At 36.0% G+C, this 19,021-nt stretch overlaps 2 protein-coding genes across 2 annotated transcripts; both read right to left on the bottom strand.

Moving 5' to 3' along the window:
* Window positions 1-1,027: 1,027 nt before the first annotated feature.
* On the bottom strand, window positions 1,028-2,077 carry LOC106340117 (ethylene-responsive transcription factor ERF034-like). Its single transcript, XM_013778979.1, has one exon. It carries the CDS (start codon window positions 2,022-2,024, stop codon window positions 1,182-1,184), a length of 843 nt encoding a protein of 280 aa, XP_013634433.1. The 5' UTR covers window positions 2,025-2,077; the 3' UTR covers window positions 1,028-1,181.
* Window positions 2,078-12,771: 10,694 nt separating this feature from the next.
* LOC106341338 lies at window positions 12,772-13,870 on the bottom strand. Its single transcript, XM_013780122.1, has 2 exons — window positions 13,603-13,870; window positions 12,772-13,174 (listed from the first exon to the last, which is right to left on the bottom strand). The coding sequence occupies exons 1-2, from the start codon at window positions 13,839-13,841 to the stop codon at window positions 12,919-12,921; spliced, it is 495 nt and encodes a 164-aa protein (XP_013635576.1). The 5' UTR covers window positions 13,842-13,870; the 3' UTR covers window positions 12,772-12,918.
* Between the last annotated feature and the right edge of the window lie 5,151 nt (window positions 13,871-19,021).

Below are 19,021 nucleotides of genomic sequence, written 5' to 3'. Positions count from 1 at the left end.
TTTTTTTTTTATAATGTCGATTACTTACTTGTTCATATTTACTTACTTTAAATATTTTTGTAGGCGGTTCCTAAAAGGAAAGGAGGCCGTTTAGTTGGGTTGGCCCGTCGTGCTTCTTCGTATCCGGCATCTTCTTCGCAAGCTCCGTATGCCGATCCCATGATTCTCGAGGAGCTACATGACAAAGATGAACGGATTGGGGCATTGGAGGAGCAGAACACCACTATCCTTTCGGAGAATGCCACTATCCGTTCGGAGAATGCCACTATCCTTGCTGAGTTGGCATCCCAGAAGAAGTTCAACACCGAGATTATGCAGAAGCTAGATCGTTTGATGTCTTCGAGTTCTTCTTAGTTTATTTCGGCTTTATAAAACTTTCGGAATGTTTTTTTTTTCTATTTCGGTTTGTATGAATTTTAAACTTTATGAATGTTTTTTTCCTATTTCGGTTTTTATGAATTTAAATTTTATAATATTATTAGTTTTAAATTTCCAATTTTTTAAATTTATTAATATCAAAAAATATATAAAAATGCAAAATTAATTTGTAAAAAAAAAGGGTATATACCGACGGACAACGGTCGTCGGAATATGCCGACGGACATATATCCGTCGGAATTTACCGACAAACTCATTTCCGTCGGAATATACCGACGAACATGGTTCGTCGGTATATTCCGACGACCGATGTCCGTCGGTAAATTCCGACGCCCAAAGTTCGTCGGAATAAACCGAGGAACCACGTTCGTCGGAATTGTAGTTTTCCGATGAACTCTGGTCTCGTGTAGCCGCATCGTAATATCGTCGGAAGTTCGTCAGAATGACGTTTCTCGGTATTCGTCAGAAAGTCGTCGGAATTTCTGACGAAAGTCCGACGAATTTTTTTTTTCCGACGAAACGATACCGACGGACGGGTTCGTCGGAAATTCGTCGGAATAGACCAATTCCGACGAATTTCCGACGATTTCGGCCATTAGAATCCCCCTGTTTTCTTGTAGTGTTTATTCAGAATATGTTCTCACCACATTTATATTACAAAAATATTCATCAAACACATTTTGCTAAACAAATCAAAATGAACCCATTTCTTTACCAAAAAAAAAATCACTGATACTCAATTTGAAAGAAAAAAATAAACAAGAAAAACAAACGTAAATAGTGAAATGAAAAAGCAGGATAAATTAATTAGGTGTTAAAGAGTGAGCTGGAGTGTGATTTAGGTCATTGAAAAAGTAACTCGGCTCATCAACATCAGCTCCACAAAGCTGCCATGTGGACGAGTAATAACAAAACGCATCGTCTCGTATCATCATCTCATCATTAAACAAATCCGGCAAATCAAACAACTTCTCTTCGTCGCTCTCTTTGTCCGCACACGAAGTTTCCGACATCTCTCGAGTTGTAATGTCCGAAGAAAACACCACACTACCTGACAAAGACTGAGCCATCACTTCTCGACTCGGTTCGGCTTCTTCTAATGCAGCTACATCGGAGTCTTGCCAATTTACGGCGGCGGCTGTGGCAGCGGCTTGAATATCTTTAGGAGAGTTCGTGACCGGACGAGGAAGCTCGCCGGATAATTCAGGAAAATTAAGATAAGCCGCTGTACCTTTAATGGCTAAAGCCGCCACATCATGAGCTCGAGCAGCCATATCAGCCGTTGGATAAGTTCCGAGCCAGATTCTTGATTTCTTCCTCGGCTCTCTGATCTCAGACACCCATTTGCCCCAACTCCTCATCCGCACTCCTCTATACGTCGGATGCTTATCTCCGCCGCTGGTCTTTCGCTGTTTCACGACGTTTTCATCATCTTCTAGAACGGGTAATGATCTTCGAGATGCTTTTCTTTTAGAGTTGGTATCCTCAGAGAAATTCAAAGTTATTGATGAAGAAGAGGAAGATGTTGTAGGTGAGGACAATGAGGCGGTGGAAGAGGAGGAGGAGGAAGATGATACGGCGAAGATAGCGGAGGAGGTTAAGGTAACTTGAGAAGCACTCTTCTCTATGTTGAGATGTGTTTCCATTGTTAGAGAGAAGCTAGCTTTAGAAAAGAGGGTTGCACAAAAATAGATGTGAAGTGGGCTTGTATTAATATTCGTTCACAATCTCTCTTTTTTTGGCTTTTTCATATTACTAAAAAATAATAGAAAGTAAAATAAAATATACTTTTTTTAACACAGTAAAATAATATATACTATATAATGGTTTTTGGCTATAATATATGAATTATGGAGGATGGAATCGGGTCCAGGAACAAAAAAAGAAGATATTTGAGTTTCACCGTTTTAGCTGGCCAGTTTTGATCCACGTAAACATGAATAGAAACAAGATGGTTTCGTGTGTGTGTATTCTTTTTTTTTTTAACTATTTCATATGTGCATTCTTTTTTTTTTGTAAAAAAATTCATATGTGCATTCTTCTAAGTTCTAACCAGAAAATATGTCTTTATTTTTTAACAAGACATGTATTTATTGAAGAAAAAGAATATAATATATAATTTGTTTTAACCGATTCTAAATATATAATATATAATATGCATTCGTCTAATATGGCCCGACCCTCGTGCATGTGTGTCACCTATTGACATATGAATTGCCCATCTACCACTTTTATTTCTTCCAAATAAAATCGGGGTACTTAGTTTGACGTCATATATAATGTATAATTTAGCATCTATATATTCTTTCTCATAGAGTTTCGTTTTTTTTTTTAAAAGAAAGTGTCATAGAGTTTCGTTTTTTCTTCTTTAGTATATTTTATTTGAAAAATTAAGAAATAGATACTTGACATTAAAAAAAAAAACGGAGTACAATTAAAAGAAAAAAACGTGAGAAAGTACGAGCTATGTCGATACTCGGATGTAAGCCATACAAAATGTTATTTTGACAATTCCATAGACAGACAATAAATTATTTAAGCATGTTTTCTTTCGGTAGTGTTAATTGATTGCAGTTTCATAATGTAACATTTTAGAATTTGACTAAACTAACTTCTTTTTTGTTTGAAAAAAAATAAATCTTAATCCGTTTGTTAGTGCAAAAGACCTATATGTTATATGGCAGTATCATTAGAAGACCGTCTCCTCTTTTAATCAAAAATGTAACAATTGGTACATCAGTTTACAGTCTCTGGTTAAAAATAACTCATAATCACTACGTTACCGCAAAACGTTTGTTCCAATTGTTTCTAAAGGTGGTAACGCTTTTTCCAGTCGTTTCCAGACACCGTTTATTCTAACCGTCTATCTCACTGGTGGCCAAACGAACAGAAACGGTTCATCCGTTACCGCCTCCGTGGGTGAATCTAAGACGCACATGAATATACTACTAATTACGACAGTTACTCATGTCCCAATAAACAAACTATATTCATATTAATTTAGCCTCGACGCATCCTATTTCACGTGCCGTAAATAGTTAGAGTACAATCGGTGGTAATAAACAAATAATCACGAGATTCACATTTCATTGATATAAAGGCATCATCGACCCAATTTTATTTTTATTTTTTTACAGCTGAAATTAATTTATTACTTAAATTTTAATCAAATTACATAAATACATATACAACAACGAGAAACAACAAATAAATAACTAAAATGATGACATAGTTTCCTGTGAACTTGTAATCTTTGCCGCACTTTGAATATCAGATCCCTTTGTTGTATCATACTGGTTTTATTCCAATTTAGATCTAAAAATATTCTTAGGTTTAGAATCCAATGTATTGATTCAACCATAAGAAATATAAACCGAAATAACCAATCTTCAACGATTATAAGGATATCGAGCTATTTTTTTTCGTTTAATTTAATAACTAAGATGGCTGTAATGCGAATGGGTCACGTCATATAGTATATTTTAATACGAATGGGTCACGGTATTAAATTTTGATTAAACATAAACGCCCACGTACCTAATCAAATATCATTGTATTTGTATATATCTACGTAACATTGTTCGATACGTCATATTCGATTCGGTACCATCATAATTAATTAAGAAACTACATTGTTTTATATTTTATTATATTGTCATTGTCCACCACAATAAATAGATAAATACTATACTGAAGTTTTAAATATTTTTCTCAACTGTGCTTATATAAGAATTCATTTAGTAATGAACGACATTATGCACACGTATTATATGTATACTCATAGAGTAGTTTTATTTATGAAATAAATTGAACTAGTGTTAACTTCAGGAACGTGTGGCTATTGTTCAGTTTAGAATTTGTTCAGTTGATTGAGGAATTTGACCCCATTAGTCAGACTAAGCTGCATTACGCGGTTCTGATTTGTTTTATAATAGTCCAGTTTGATTTTATGGATACCTATAACTGTGATTGAGCTTGATGCATCATAACTGTGATTTTTTTTCCCAAATTGTTTTTATTGATTAAAAGGGCCAAAGCCCACAAACAAAAATCCCACTAGCACGAGAGGCAACTTACAACAAAAGCCGATGCCCAAAATAAAATAAACGGCCCAACCGACCCAAATACAAGCAATCGGACAGTTTGCCCTAGAGGACCATCAAGGAGACAGGCTGGACACGTGTAAACATCTGGAGAGTCTGCACGCCACGCGTCGTCCGCCTCAACTCGATCTCCGCCTTACCGCACAACCGCCGAACCCAGCCACCGACAAACACTTTTCACCGGAGCTCTGATACTGCAGAGCCTCCGCGTCACCATAGCTCTTCACGGTCGCTCTGTCTTCACGCCGGAGAGATCGTCGTTCTAACGAGGTCTTCTCCGACTCTGAATCACCAGAAACCCTAGATAGGCGCGCCGCGAACCACCGCTATCTCGTCTTAACTATCGTCACCGTCGCCAGAAATCTCGTCCTCGAGTACCCACAAACTCAAACTCGAACAACACGAAACCCACCACACTTTAAATACCTCGAACCCAATAACCACATCCCAGAAAATTAGGGTTTCAACACGACGGCGGGGATCTTTGTGAGCCTCCTCACTCCGTCATTCATAAGTCGGCAAAGAAGGAGCTGAAGAAGTCTCCCTTCCCGGAAGCTAGAGCAGCGTCGGTGGATCTGAGATAGCTAGCCTCCACCCACCGCAAACAGACCGGCGTCGATGAATCTAGAGAAGCCTCCATCGCCCGGAGAAACACAGTCCGAACCGACAAGAACTCCGCCTCCCCCGAGGCTCTCCAAACGAGCGAGTCTTCACTCCAAAAGCCGACCACCGAGAAGGTCAGTTGCGGTATCAGAGCTCCGACAAGGCGTCCGTTGATGGCACTTCAGAAACAAGGCGGAGGGAAACTAAATTACTGAAGCAGGAGTGCTCCGGCGATGGCACGGATGCTCATGGAGGAAAAGTAGTTTAAAGTGTCATAACTGTGATTTTATACACAGTTTTATTTTTTAAAATGGTATAATAAGAAAAACAAAATAGGTCTGAAGCCTAAGAAAGAGAGAGCAGATATTGTTGGAAAATCAACGAGCGATATACGATGATTGATGCGAGATGTACTATTTTATATAAGTCAACGAGCACACATGGCGCACATGCCACTAATTTTTATTGTATCAAAATAAAATAGCAAAGGAAAGAGAATTGTTTTTTTTGGGACAGATATCTTTTGTCAAAAACAGAGAAAAATTGTTTATATTTTATAGATTTTTCTGATTTAGATGTGCATAAGTTATAAAATTATTGAACATTGCATGGCGGTCTTTGTAAAGGAAAAAAATCAAACCGAAGTTTTCATCATTTGCAATAAAAGTTGTGGGGGTGGGGGGGGGTATAAATTTTTGTGAATGTAAAGAAATAGAAGTCAGTTACTTCTATTTCATGAAAATAAAAAGGTTTTCTATTTATTAGTATAGAAACTCAATGCCATTTTTAAAACTCTGCATTTATATAGAGTATGTTGCAGTTTATACATTATAGCTACGTACGTACACATGTATAACAATACAAAATAATGCATGTATACATATTAAAAAGGCAAGAGAGCGGTTGAGAAACTTAAATACGATGTTCCCTCTAACTATTTTGTTCATTCAATTCTCTGTTACCCCATAAAAGAAGTATCACATTATTATTAATAGTAAATAGAATTAAAATAAATCGATTTTTTCATATGGCCGATGGGTAAGAGTCATGAGAGATGTGCTACTTTCGCGTAGATCCAGCTTTTTATTTATTTTGTACTCCTTCCGTTTCACAAAAATTCGCATTCTAGAAAAAAAAATTGTTTCAAAAAAGATACATTTTTTACTATTTCAATATATTATTTAATAAAAAATTGTAAATTTTAAAAAAATTAATGATATTTATCGGATTTCTATTGGATAAAAGTTATGAAAATTTGTTATTTACAAAAAAACAATGCATTTACAATCAAGTTTTAATGTGTATTTTTAATATGTGTAAAAAATCTAAAATATGTATCTTTTTAAAACGGAGGGAGTATTGAGTAACAACCAATAATATTTGCTATGGTTCATTTTAGATCTTCAATATAATGACTATAAATTAATTGTGTACTCCATCTTCTTTAAATAAATCGCTCCATCGATAAGAAAACTTTGTCAGCTAGATACATGATACTAATAATAATCTAAACATATATGCTCATGGAAGTGTTATCAAGGTTGCTCAATAAGGCTGAAATGGCTGGTGCTTATAGGCTTCACCCGCTCTGCGCTACGCCAAGATTGACTCATTGTTTGTTGATGCTTTACTATTCTTCTCAGATGGTTCTCACTTCTCTACTGATGGCATCAAGAGTGTAATGTCTAATTTTAAAAGCTGGTCGGGTATGGATATGAATGATACAAAATCTGAAATATTCTATGGTGGATATTCAGAGTTGCAAGCTACGGTGCTCAGTGACTTGGCTGGTATCAAGCGTGGTGCGTTCCCAACAAGATATTTGGGCTTGCCTCTAAGTCCAAATAAGATCTCTTGGGCTACTCTGCAACCTTTCTTAGAGCGTATTACCTCAAAGCTCCACTCCTGGACAGTTAAAACATTGTCTTATGCAGGGAAAATCAAGATGGTTTACTCTGTTATCTACGACATGGTTAACTTCTGGAGTTCGGTTTATGTCATGCCTAAGAGGTTCTATGCTAAAGTAGATTCACTGTGCTCGGCTTTTCTATGGAAGAATAAGACCACAACAGCAGTTGGAGCAAGAATCTAAGAAAGAAGGTGGGTTAGGGATCCGCAAGTTGGAGGAGTTTGAGATGGTCTTTCGGCTAAAGAGAATTTGGTTGTTCTTCTCAGCTGCAGGCTCGTTGTGGGTGCCTTGGCTAAAGCATAATAGATTCTGAGACAAGAATTTCTGGCTGGTAACTGACTTTTCCCGCTTCTCCCGGACGGTCAGGTCTATGCTTCAACTCAGGGACTCTTTGAGTGATTATCTTCGCTGCGGTATTGGCGATGGACGTACAGCTTCCTTTTGGTTTGATTATTGGACAGACATTGGTCCTTTGTTCTCTCTCTTTGGTTCTACAGATCCAAGACAGCTGAGAATTCCACTTAATGCTTCAGTGGCGGATGCTGTCCAAAATGGACACTGGTATTTACCTCCTGCTAGGTCTGACTTCGCAGAGACACTGCAGATAATATTATCAACACTAACCCCTCCAACTGATAATAATGGCAAGGATATCTTCCTTTGGAGAAGAGGTCCAACAGGTGGTTTTACGAACAAATTCTCCTCTAAAATTACCTGGGAGTTACTAAGTGTCCCGTCTCCTGAAGTCACATGGCACTCTACAGTTTGGTTTAAGGAAGAAGTTCCGAGATGTACCTTCATCACTTGGCTAGCTATGCTTGAGAGGCTGCCTACTCGTGATCGGTTGATACCATGGGGTTTGACAGTCCCAAACTGTTGCGTCTTATGTAATGGTGGAGTGGAATCCCACAGCCATTTATTTTTTGAATGTCGTTTGCTTCTGGTGTGTGGTTGCATTTTTGTGGCAGGTTTATGACATCACCTCCACCGGACCTCTAAACTGATGTAGCTTGGTGCCAGCGATTACATGGTCCTCTCATGGTTTCTACCATGAAAGTGATGAAGCTTCTTCTACAGGTTATTGTTTACAATCTTTGGCGTGAGCGCAACGCAAGGATTTTCTGTGGTACTTCGATGACTCCTCCTGCCTTTTTCCGGGTGATCGATCGGGCAATGTGTGGCTTTTGTCTTTTCCTTCAGCGTCTTCTTCTTCTCCTTCTCCTTCTCTACTTAAGTTTTATTTTTGTTTCATCTCTCCTTATAGTTAATTTTACTCTCTTTTTTGTTGTAATAAGTGGTTTTCCACATACTATGTAAAACTAAAAAAATTGGTATAATCTTAATATTTACACCTAAAAAAAAAAATCTAAACATATATATGTATAAGAGTGTTATTTTTTTTGTATTTCGTTACAAGGATGCATGTATGATATATGTATATTCTCCCCCTGAGTGTATGATGTATCTATCATAGTATTTTTTTGGTATCGTGGACGTTCGTTGAGTGGTAACATCTCTTGGGCCACACCAAATCAGATTCTAAAATCTTGCTTTTGGTCAGTCTGTATATCATTTATATATACATATAATAGTGACACGGTTATAATAAATACATCGCATTGTGACTGCAAAGCCCTTTAGAAAAAGAATTTTTTACGCTTACAGACACATTTCATTATTTCAATTACACTTTAAGACATTTACAACATGAGATACACTTTTCAGTTGCTTAAAGTTTGTACTACCCTTTAACTCTAAAAGTTTGTTTCTTTTTTGTGTAAAGAAAAAAAAATAAGAGAGCGAGACAATCTTGATTATTATTAAGTCTTCTGAATCTCTTTCTCCCCTAAACCGTCATAAGACCCAAACAACCAAACGATGATTCGCTACAAACAACATCGTTCATCCAATTTCACAATCGAAGAGTTTATATAATTTTGGAATGTCTTTCCTCTTTCTCCTTCCTTTTTCCTCCAATGAAACTACAATGGGATTTGTTCAGTCCAATTTACCAGAAAAGATGTTGGGTATTCAAGGCCAGATCCTCGAGGTCACTGGTTATTGCCTTTTTTCCGATTCAATTCTATTCCTCTGTTTCGATTTTCTGAAAGTTATTTTTGTGTTATTTTGATTCAGTGGTTGGATTCCAGAAATTGAAAGACATAAAATGGTTGAGGATCCATATGTTTTCCTCGAGTATAACGACACTCTGACCTCCTATCGTCGTAACAGTAGCTCGCGGTGGCCGTCATGCTTTGAATCCGCCGTGGCGGCTGGGCGGAGCCTTTGTCGTTGGTTCCGTTGCAGAGAAACCTCGTGAACCAACAATGGTTAAGTTCCTCTATTTTACACATCTGGTCCTTTAGGTTTTGGATATACGCAATTCGACCCCAACATTCTTTAATTTACTTATAGATTCTCTTGATTTCGTCCCATACTTTTTAATTATACGCTTTAACCCCTAACAACAATTCTCTTATCAACAAAATTCATATCCACACTATTTACGTCCATACAAATATCTAATAATTTTTTTTTTATAAAACATCAAGAAAGAAAAAATATATATATGCATGTTTTATATACTGTATTATCTATGTTTTTAGATATTAGAAACAAAATAATAAAGAATGGTAAAAATAGTTTTAAAATAATAAAAATTAAAATAATCTCTATCACATTTCTATCATTGTGATAAGCTACCAGGTTTTACAAATCTTGTATACAAATCTTGTATACAAATCTTACAACACTTTCTTTACAAGTTTTCACTTGTCCACGTCCACATTTTTTTGTTAATTAGATGTTGTCCACAACATTTTGCTTCCAAGATTATGTCCACAAAAACCAAGATATTATTAAAACAAAAAACTCTGATTTATATCTCTAATTTGAATTTATATGCATTTCTATTATCTATATATCTCTAATCAACAAAATTCATCCACTTTTTACGTATACTGCCCACAAAATAATTTCTAGCCATATGTTCATGCTTTTGCTAGTGGTGATGGTGAGTGAGGAATGCTATTGTGAACCAGTTCAAAACGTGAGTGGCCAAAACCCCACTGCTGGTTCCTCACTCGTCCACACATCATTTGTCCAAATATCACCCGTCCATACATCACCTGTCCACAGACCACTCGTCCAAGCATCGCCCGTACACAAATCACTCGAACACAACTCACCCGACCACAACTCAACCATCCACAAGGGCAATTTTGCACCCCACACCGAACACAACCATTAAGTCACGTCTTTGTCAAATTGACCTACTCTCCAAGATTCAACCTCATCCATGCGATTTAATAGTAATCATTTTAATCCAAAGGTGGAAAGCTTCATCCATTCGATTTAATAGTAATTTTTTAATCTAACGGTAGAAACTAAAGTCATTTTTCCTAAAACATAAATGCAACAAAAGTTATTCAATTGGAAACAAAGACAAAAAAAAAAACTAATTTGTTCTTTCCAGTAAAATACCACCGTTTTTTACAAGGGTAATTTTGACAAACCAACCCTTTGGTCCTACAAAAAAATGTTTCACAAGTGGAATGTGTCTTTGTATGTGAAACAAAGATAAAATGTGTCCTTTTATGTAATCAACTCTTAGAAAAAAACATGTAAAGTAATTTCTATTCGTATTCCACTAAAAATCAGTACCTGCGTTTACATGAGAAACATATATCTGTGATAATCTATAAACAAATCCAATCATGCAAGGGAAAAGTATAACATATAGGAAGAAGGAAATTAAGAGAGAGACAGATCTACATATATCATTTTTATATATTGAATTTGTGGAGGTTCTACATATTGTCTTTATCATATTAAATTGCATTATTGAAGAGAAAATCTGATAATGATCCACTTTTCTCCTCTCCTATTTTTCTACCCCCAGAATAATTTTTGAAATTTCTGCTCCTTTACTTTTGTTATCATATATTCATTTTAATTTTTGTTTGTATGCACGCGATTGTAACTTTTGTTGTTCTTTACACCTGGAAAATTAATACTTGTATACAGTCAAATGAAATCAAAAATATAAATAATCAATGTCGTGTCCTTCAGCAATATTACGACAGGTATAAAGGATACATTTTTAGAAATACTACAGCATTTTGTCACATTCTGAGAGATTTGTGTAGTAGATTCGAGTCATGATAAACTACTTCTCCCAGAATAATCCAATAACCCGTACATGACCGTATAGTTCACGATTTTCCAAACCGTATAAAAAGTAACATTGTAACTAATATAGTTATCATTCAGTATCGATGTATAGGTTCTGATTTTATACCTAATAGGCTAATACCGTCAATTAATTATTACTCAGCCCGAGACAATAATCGTATGCATATGATTGGAAAGAAGGTTTTCTATGCTAGCTTCGATCCAAATGGAGTCGAAGGCTACACATAAAGAAGGCTACACATAAAGCCCAATAGGCAAATATTAAAATGGCGGTCCAAACCGTTGTGTACCAACTATGGAAGCAGAGAAATAACTTGATACACAAACAGACTTCCATTCCAGCCGAAACTGTGTTCTCTGCCATTGACAAGGAGCTAAGAAACATCATCTCAGCTAGGAGACAAAGAAAACTTTTAAATCTCTCATGGTTATGTGGCTGAGATGAATCTGTCCCCCAAGTTCAAAATGTAAACCATCTTCTTTTTTTTTCTTTTTTGCCAAGATTTTTTTTTTTTGACAAATTCTTTTTTGCCAAGATCTAGATCAAACTTTTAAGTTCTTGCTTTGTAAAAACTTCTATTCATTTATGATATTTATAGTTTAGCAAAAAAAATATATTATAATGGCCTCAGTTATTGTTAATAAAGACCTAAAAAAAATAGGTTTAAAAAAACGCTTCAAAACATGGCCCCATCTTTTTCTAAAAAACGTAGGTATAAAAAGAATATAGCCTATATTTTACAGTGGTTTTTGAAGGACCATATATAGAAGCAATGGTTTAGGGCTTCCAATCGAAAAGCATTTTTCAGCAAATCTGGCCAAGCTACTCGAATTTAAGTTCCATTTTTATAAAAATTAAAACATTTGTTTTGAAATGCTTCTCTTACGTATTCCATTTAACGTTTCTATTCAGAATTTTATTCTGTGATTTTTTTGCATGAAAAAAGTATGAGAAAAATGTATACATTTTCTAAAAATAGGCAATTAAAATGCTGGGAGAAAAATAAAGGTAATGAAAAAATCAATATATAAACATAGTTTTTTCCCTACATATTTTCAAAATTGTGAGATTTATTTGGTTAATAGGAATACATTTGAAATGTTTTAATTATAGTATGTATCCAAATTTAGTTACACATACATGGCAAGATATGTCAAACAAATTAAATACATCGAAAGTCCAAAATAAAACTTAAATAATAATTAAATTCTTTGGCAAAAAAACATCTTCGCTGCTTAGGTTTTCACAGCTTTTTCTCTACACATAGCTAATATTCGTAAATACTAATGTCGTCCGCTCACAAAAGAATATACAATATAAAATTTTATACACACAACACACATTACACATACAAATTACAATATATTATTTTTAACGACGGGCATTTCTGATCTAACATTAGTATCTAACATTAGTATTTAAGCCAGTGGATTTGTCTTAGTCAAGATTTAAACGATGCATGCACAAATACAATTCAACCAAATTACTTGAAAGAAAGAGAAAAAAAAACATATTATCCAAAATAGTTTATCAATAATTTAAAGATATCTCTGAACAGAGATAAGAGTTTACAACATCCGTTCTCACACAATCGAACGTTCACTCTTTTTTATTAAGCTGAAACATAAAAAGGGTTTATCCCAGAAACATACTCGGTTCAATTAAAAACCCAATGATAGATGCAACAAAAGGGTTTTAAAATTAACCGTTCACCAAGTTCCAAGCCCAGATCACTCATCGCCACCGGGGTGGCTACCACCATCACGGAGGCTGGTACTCGCAGTGGCTCCGGTATGCACCTTCTTGCTGAAGAACCTTTTGGCGTAAACAGGGCGCCCATCGATAGAAAAGCAAACCTTTTCACGGTCTCTCATAACCATGCGGGGTATGAGAGGATTCTTGAACACTACTCGCCCATGCAAGGGCGGCCCCCTTCCTCCCCTTGGCCTGGGAATAATCACTCCCTCCACCTCGGGTCCGTAACGCCTGACCATTATCATCATCATATATATATGAACAGAAAATAACCAACTGGTTGACAAGTATGTACATTTTACCATATGATGACTCACCAGATGTGACAAGCAAGACAACTTTCTATGCATATATGGACTTTTAAAATGCGATGTGACGTAACATGTAACTATGCAAGTATATATGTCTATGAGAAAAAACATTTGTACAAACTAAACCAAGATTATATCAATCTATAAGTTTCTTCTATGTGCGAATAAGTGTGTATATGACTTAGTTCATAGGTTAGGACATAAGGTACAAATCCAACATTCTATGTCACTATGTAACAGGAATACTAATTCAATGGGTACGGTCTAGTGACAACGCATTTGCACAAACCTAAACTGATTATACATATACAGATTTAGAGGATTAGGGCATTAGATTTAGTTACTTACCAGTTAAAAAAATCGAAGATTTGCATCTCCGTCAGGGGAAACCCGTTTGAGAAGGTAAGGAACAACGAATGCTCATCGCTGTTTACCGGTTGAAGCGGCGCCGAATGTTCACTCGGCATGACTTCTCTCCCGCTTCTATTCACCGGTTCAAAACGTGGCGCATGCTCGTTCAGCACGGCCTCTCTCACTCTTATACTCACCGGTTGATAGGATTCCGCTTTCGCATTCAGCATGGGCATGGCTTCTCTCTTTTTAACTTCTCTCTCCTTTTGGACGACAAGAGATGCACACAAATGTGTGTTACTGTTTTGCATTTATACACGAGAGGGCGCGTACGGTTGCAACGGTTGGGGTTTATGGAATTATATTTTTATTTTAGCATAATATCAAAAACTTAATGACGTTTTGAAAAGTTGTGATTAAGAATTAACATGCAGATTGCGTACAATGTAATATAAGAAAACAAAACTGTCTTTCTTTTTTAGGCTAAACAGTTTTTTTTTTAAATCATTTTAGTAATTACCCATACAATAATTTGACCAGTATATAGTAGTATATTAGTACTGTGTTTTTTTTCGTGTGTAAGGTTTTGTTGAATATATTCATTTGTGTTTCAGTATCAAATGAAAAACAAAGTTTGAAAATACTATTCTCGCTGTTTATCATTTTTTATAATTATTATAAATATTAGAGTAACAGTATTTTTGAAAGAAATTTAAACAAAGCGTTGTAAATAACAAAGTCATATCACTAATCCATCTAAATATTTTGTTGTACCAACTAAAATAATTAAAAATTGCCTCTCCATTAAATTAGTGGATTAGTATACGTTTATTTCGCATCAATCCAATTTTGTGGATAGAGCCGACCACGTACATGACAGATGTATAACAACTGTTAACAGACAAGGCCCAAAACTTAAGAATCGGCCCAAAACATAAGAATAAAGGTTATGAATCATCATCGTAACATTAATGAGAGGAGTCTTCTAACCCAATGTAATTGTGCAGTGGCTTTGGTGTCCGGGTGAGAGAGAAACAACGAGACACGCGCGGGCTGGTGAAAAGGTGGGAAGATTGTCTCTCTATTATTTCTCTTATGAGGTTAACACGTGGACATTTCTTCACGTGACTTCCCACGTGAAATTTCTGGCGTCTTTTAATCCCCTTTGCTATTTTTATTTCTCTTTGAAGTTTAAAAAAAAAAAAAAAAAAAAAAAAAAAAACCAATCTTTTACACATCACGTGGCTCTCACTCGCCCTGTCTCCGTGCAAATTTTTTTTTTGTTCCGAATCTTGAAACTTTCTGCTTTTCAGCTTTAAAAGTATTAAGTATTCATTGATATTGATATATGAAATATATTTATCATAAATTAACAGGAGTATTAAAGTTCCGGATCAAGAATGACCAAAAAGTAAAACAAAATTTTTTTTTGGCTGGAACCAAAACAAGAATATATTTCGTATCATAGTTTTTCAGTAAATTTTGTTTGACGTATATCACTGTAGGGATCTATATAGACCAGTGACGCCCCTTAAAATATTTGTTCTTCCTAACTGTGTACAAAATATAGATAAGAGATATGTGTGATATGTGTTTTGTAACTTTATTGTTTGTATTCTATGTATATAAGGAAACTTTTACACGTCTAATAAAATCATCGACTATTTTAGTCTAAAGGAAACTTATGTAGACAAACGAAAGGTTCTCAGCTGCTCCGGTGTTGATCGGCGCGTCGTGCGCGTCCGGCCACGGGAACCCCCCTCTTCTCACATCTTGTTTCATATTTGCTTCCCGGTCTTTTTCCCTCTACTATCGCTTTGTTCTGGTCTCTGGCCAGTCGGGTCTCCGTCATAAAATAACCGTGCGCAAGGTTCGTTGACGGCGGTGAAGACTTGGACTGTTTGGAGTCATGACGCGGTGGCGGGCAGGGGTTGTGATTGGCGGAATCGGCTTTTTACGGCTGAGATGGAGGATTGTGTTTCCCTTTTAGATCCTCTCTCGCGCCCTCTCTGCTCGTGATGGTGTGCTGGTTCGCTATACAGTTGCGTTGGCGTTGCAGAGTCTCTACTGCTTCTTTCCGCTGAGGCGTGTGGCTTCAATGATTGGAACCAGGAACTCTTACGGGTCATCGGGGTTCTGCTCCTCTTCAGCGGAGTCAAAGTCAGCTTCGGTAGTGTTTCACTTCGGAGGCGAGTCAGGGTCGGGTACGCAGGCGGAGTTGATGGTACCTGGCCGTTCTGGTTCGTGTTTGCGTGCTGGACAGTGGCCTACACAGTCATCTATGGCTGTTTCACGCTCTGTTTCGGTGCTCCACTTGTCTTTCCAGCATCTTCTTCTCGTCACCATTCTGAGCCTTCCAATTGGTTTGCGGCCGCATCTCATTTGGAAGCTTGGGCTCTTGTGTTTCAATTTTGGTTTCACTGTAGGCGCAGGTGAATAATTTGGCGTGGCACTTTCACTGTATCTTCGGTTCTCAAAGGCGGCAAGAGGCGTCCCAGCTTTGGTCTTGATGTGGCGGTGCCTCTCTTGTGCTTAGCTACCATCCCAGTTCTGGTGAAGGATCTTTTTGATTCATCATCGGTAGTGTAGTTGGCTGATATGCGTGCAGGTGATTGAGTCCCTTTGGTTTGATGTGTGGTATAGAGGTCAGGCCTCTTTTGTGTATAGTTCGGTGGCGGCAGTAGCAAGCATTTGCTTGTTCGCGAGGCGGTTTCAAACGTTGTGTGGCGTTGCGTACAAACCGGGCTTTGGTGGCGCTCGCAAGGCTTATGGTAAGTGTCTGAAATTCTCCCCTATTAGTCGTCTGGTGCTTTAAAGATAGAGATGGTTATGAGTTTGGTGGAGTTAATCGGGAGCCAGCTACTCCGGAGACGACACTAGAACTCCCGTCATCTGAGGCAACAAGGAGAACCTCACTTTCTAGTGATTCTCGTCGATGGCTGAGAACGGTAACCGATTCTAAGGAATTTCGAAGACGGGCTAGCGGAATGTACCGGGTTTAGTGGGTGGGCGAAGCTAGCTTTGTATTAGTTTGACCTTGGAAATTTTGTTCAAAACCTACTTGTAACCGGATCTAATTCCCGTTTTTTCGAGCTGATTTATATAATTATAAAAAAAAAAAAAAAAAAGAAGCTTATCTGGAAGTAACAAAAAAAGTCTCTCCTAGGGTCATCACGTAGATATTATTTTTTCTTTATTTGGTTATCTAATTTCTGCATGCATGTGAACAGCTGTATTCTCAAGTCATAATATTCATTTCCAACTTGGCAGTATGCTATTCTCAAAAAAAAAAAAAAAGCACTATGTTTCTTTTCCAAAGCTTGGCATATGTTTACTAAAGTTCTCTTTAAATCTATTAATACAAATTGCACGAATGACCAATAATAAATTGGTAAGAATTAATCAAATCTTAGAACGGACCAAAATAAAGTGACGGGCTTCCCACGTGAACATGTGCAATGATTAAGCTTTCGAGTAAATTGTTAGATACGTCAGTACAATCATGTAGTACGTGAAAAAAATATAATAATATTTTGTAATGATTAAATTCGCTAGCGAACAATTATTAATGGATGCACTATATATCTACAGTGTATTATAGTTGATTTTTTTAACGTCATTAAGAAAATATAATTGAATATCCAAATTAAATTATATTTTTAAAATAAAATAATAAAAATACATAAAATAATTAAAAAAATAAATTAATTATTATTGTTAAGTATTGGACAAAATACTAAACCCTATACCCTAAATCCTAAACCCTAAACCCTAAATGTTAGACCTTAAACTTTGGATAAACTCTAAACCGCTGGAAAATATTAAACCCTAAATCATACATTAAAAACTAAATTTTAATAACACTAAACCCTAAATCCTAATCACTAAACCCTAAACCCTTGGGTAAACTCTGAACCCTTGGATAAATCATAAACTCTAGGGTTTAATTTTAAATATTTTTGATTTAGAGTTTATGATTTATCCGAGGGTTCAGGGTTTATCCAAGGTTTTAGGGTTTAGTGTTATTAAGATTTAGTTTTTAATATATGATTTAGGGTTTAAAATTTTCTAATCGTTTACGGTTTATCCAAGATTTAAAGTTTATAATTTAGGGGTTGGAGTTTAGGATTTAGGGTATAAGATTTAGTATTTTGCTAACGGTTTAACAATATTTATTTATTTATTTTTTGTAATTATTTTTAATTATTTTTATTGTTTTAATTAAAAAATATAATCTTATTTGGAAATTCAATTTTGTTTCCTTTTTTAAAAGATATCAAATATCAAATATTCAAACACTATTGGTTGGTGAATCTAAATGTTCACCCTAGAAGGTGAACCCAAGAATTTCTCCACAAAAACACAGGCGCATATAATCATATGCCTGGACTTTTTTCCAGCAAAAGTGCCTGGAAATCAATAACGATACATTCAGGTTTCTAATAAGCTGTTATACGTATATATTACTATACTAAAATAATCAAAATCAGAATTAGTATAAGGCCATGAATATCGCGGTTTCCTAAACTGGTTTCTCCAGAAAATTAATGTATGGGCCCCATTTTAAAAAAAAATGGTCTTCAAAGTCGCGAAATAAGAATCGATTTTGGCATTTGGATAGTTTTTGCAATGTTTGCGGGCCTCACCGATACGTGGTGGCCTGCGATTGGTTCATTTTTTTTTTTTTAAAGACCGCATAAACGGATTTACCGTTAATCATGCTCTAAGATAGATCAAGAAGTGATAAATTTTAGCTCGAACTGAATCTGGGAAAATAAGAGAACACATGCGTGGGAGAGATTTTGCACATGGATATGGACACACGCGTGGGGCCAGATTTTCTATCAGTTTTGTTTTATTTAGACGAGTCAAAATTAGTGAGCTCATAAACACATGATTAAAGATTTAAAGTATATATCTCCTTTCAGTAAAAAAGAAGGAAGTATATATATATGCTCATGCATTATTGCGATGGAACATGGATTTGGTTACTTTGGTCGGTTCTTAGCTAGATGTTTCTTACCAAAATCATATGAAGTCTTTAGTTTTTTTGGGGGCAAAATAGGCTTTAATTTCATCTTCAAATTGTTATGAGAACCCTGTCTATATTTTTGCAGTGTGCAATATATCATCGATTTTGTGCATTTTTCAGTTTTCATACTGGTCTTATGTCTAGTATATTATTGGCGGAGGATAATAATGAAATGTAGTCTAGAATCTAGATTGACTTACGATATTACTGTAATACTTTTGTTCATTTTCTTAATTTTACACAAATGTTTATGCAAGTTATAGTCGTTGTATTGTTGGCCTTCGAGTGTTCTTTCCTTTAAAAGTGTGGTTTGCACGCGAGATAGCTTGCACGTAGGTATGTGAGAGAAGAGAGAGAGTGAGTATCCAATGATTGAAGAGAAGC

Source organism: Brassica oleracea, chromosome C4 (assembly GCF_000695525.1).
Source record: "Brassica oleracea var. oleracea cultivar TO1000 chromosome C4, BOL, whole genome shotgun sequence".
Lineage (NCBI taxonomy): Eukaryota > Viridiplantae > Streptophyta > Magnoliopsida > Brassicales > Brassicaceae > Brassica > Brassica oleracea.
This window is presented reverse-complemented; position numbering and strand designations above follow the sequence as displayed.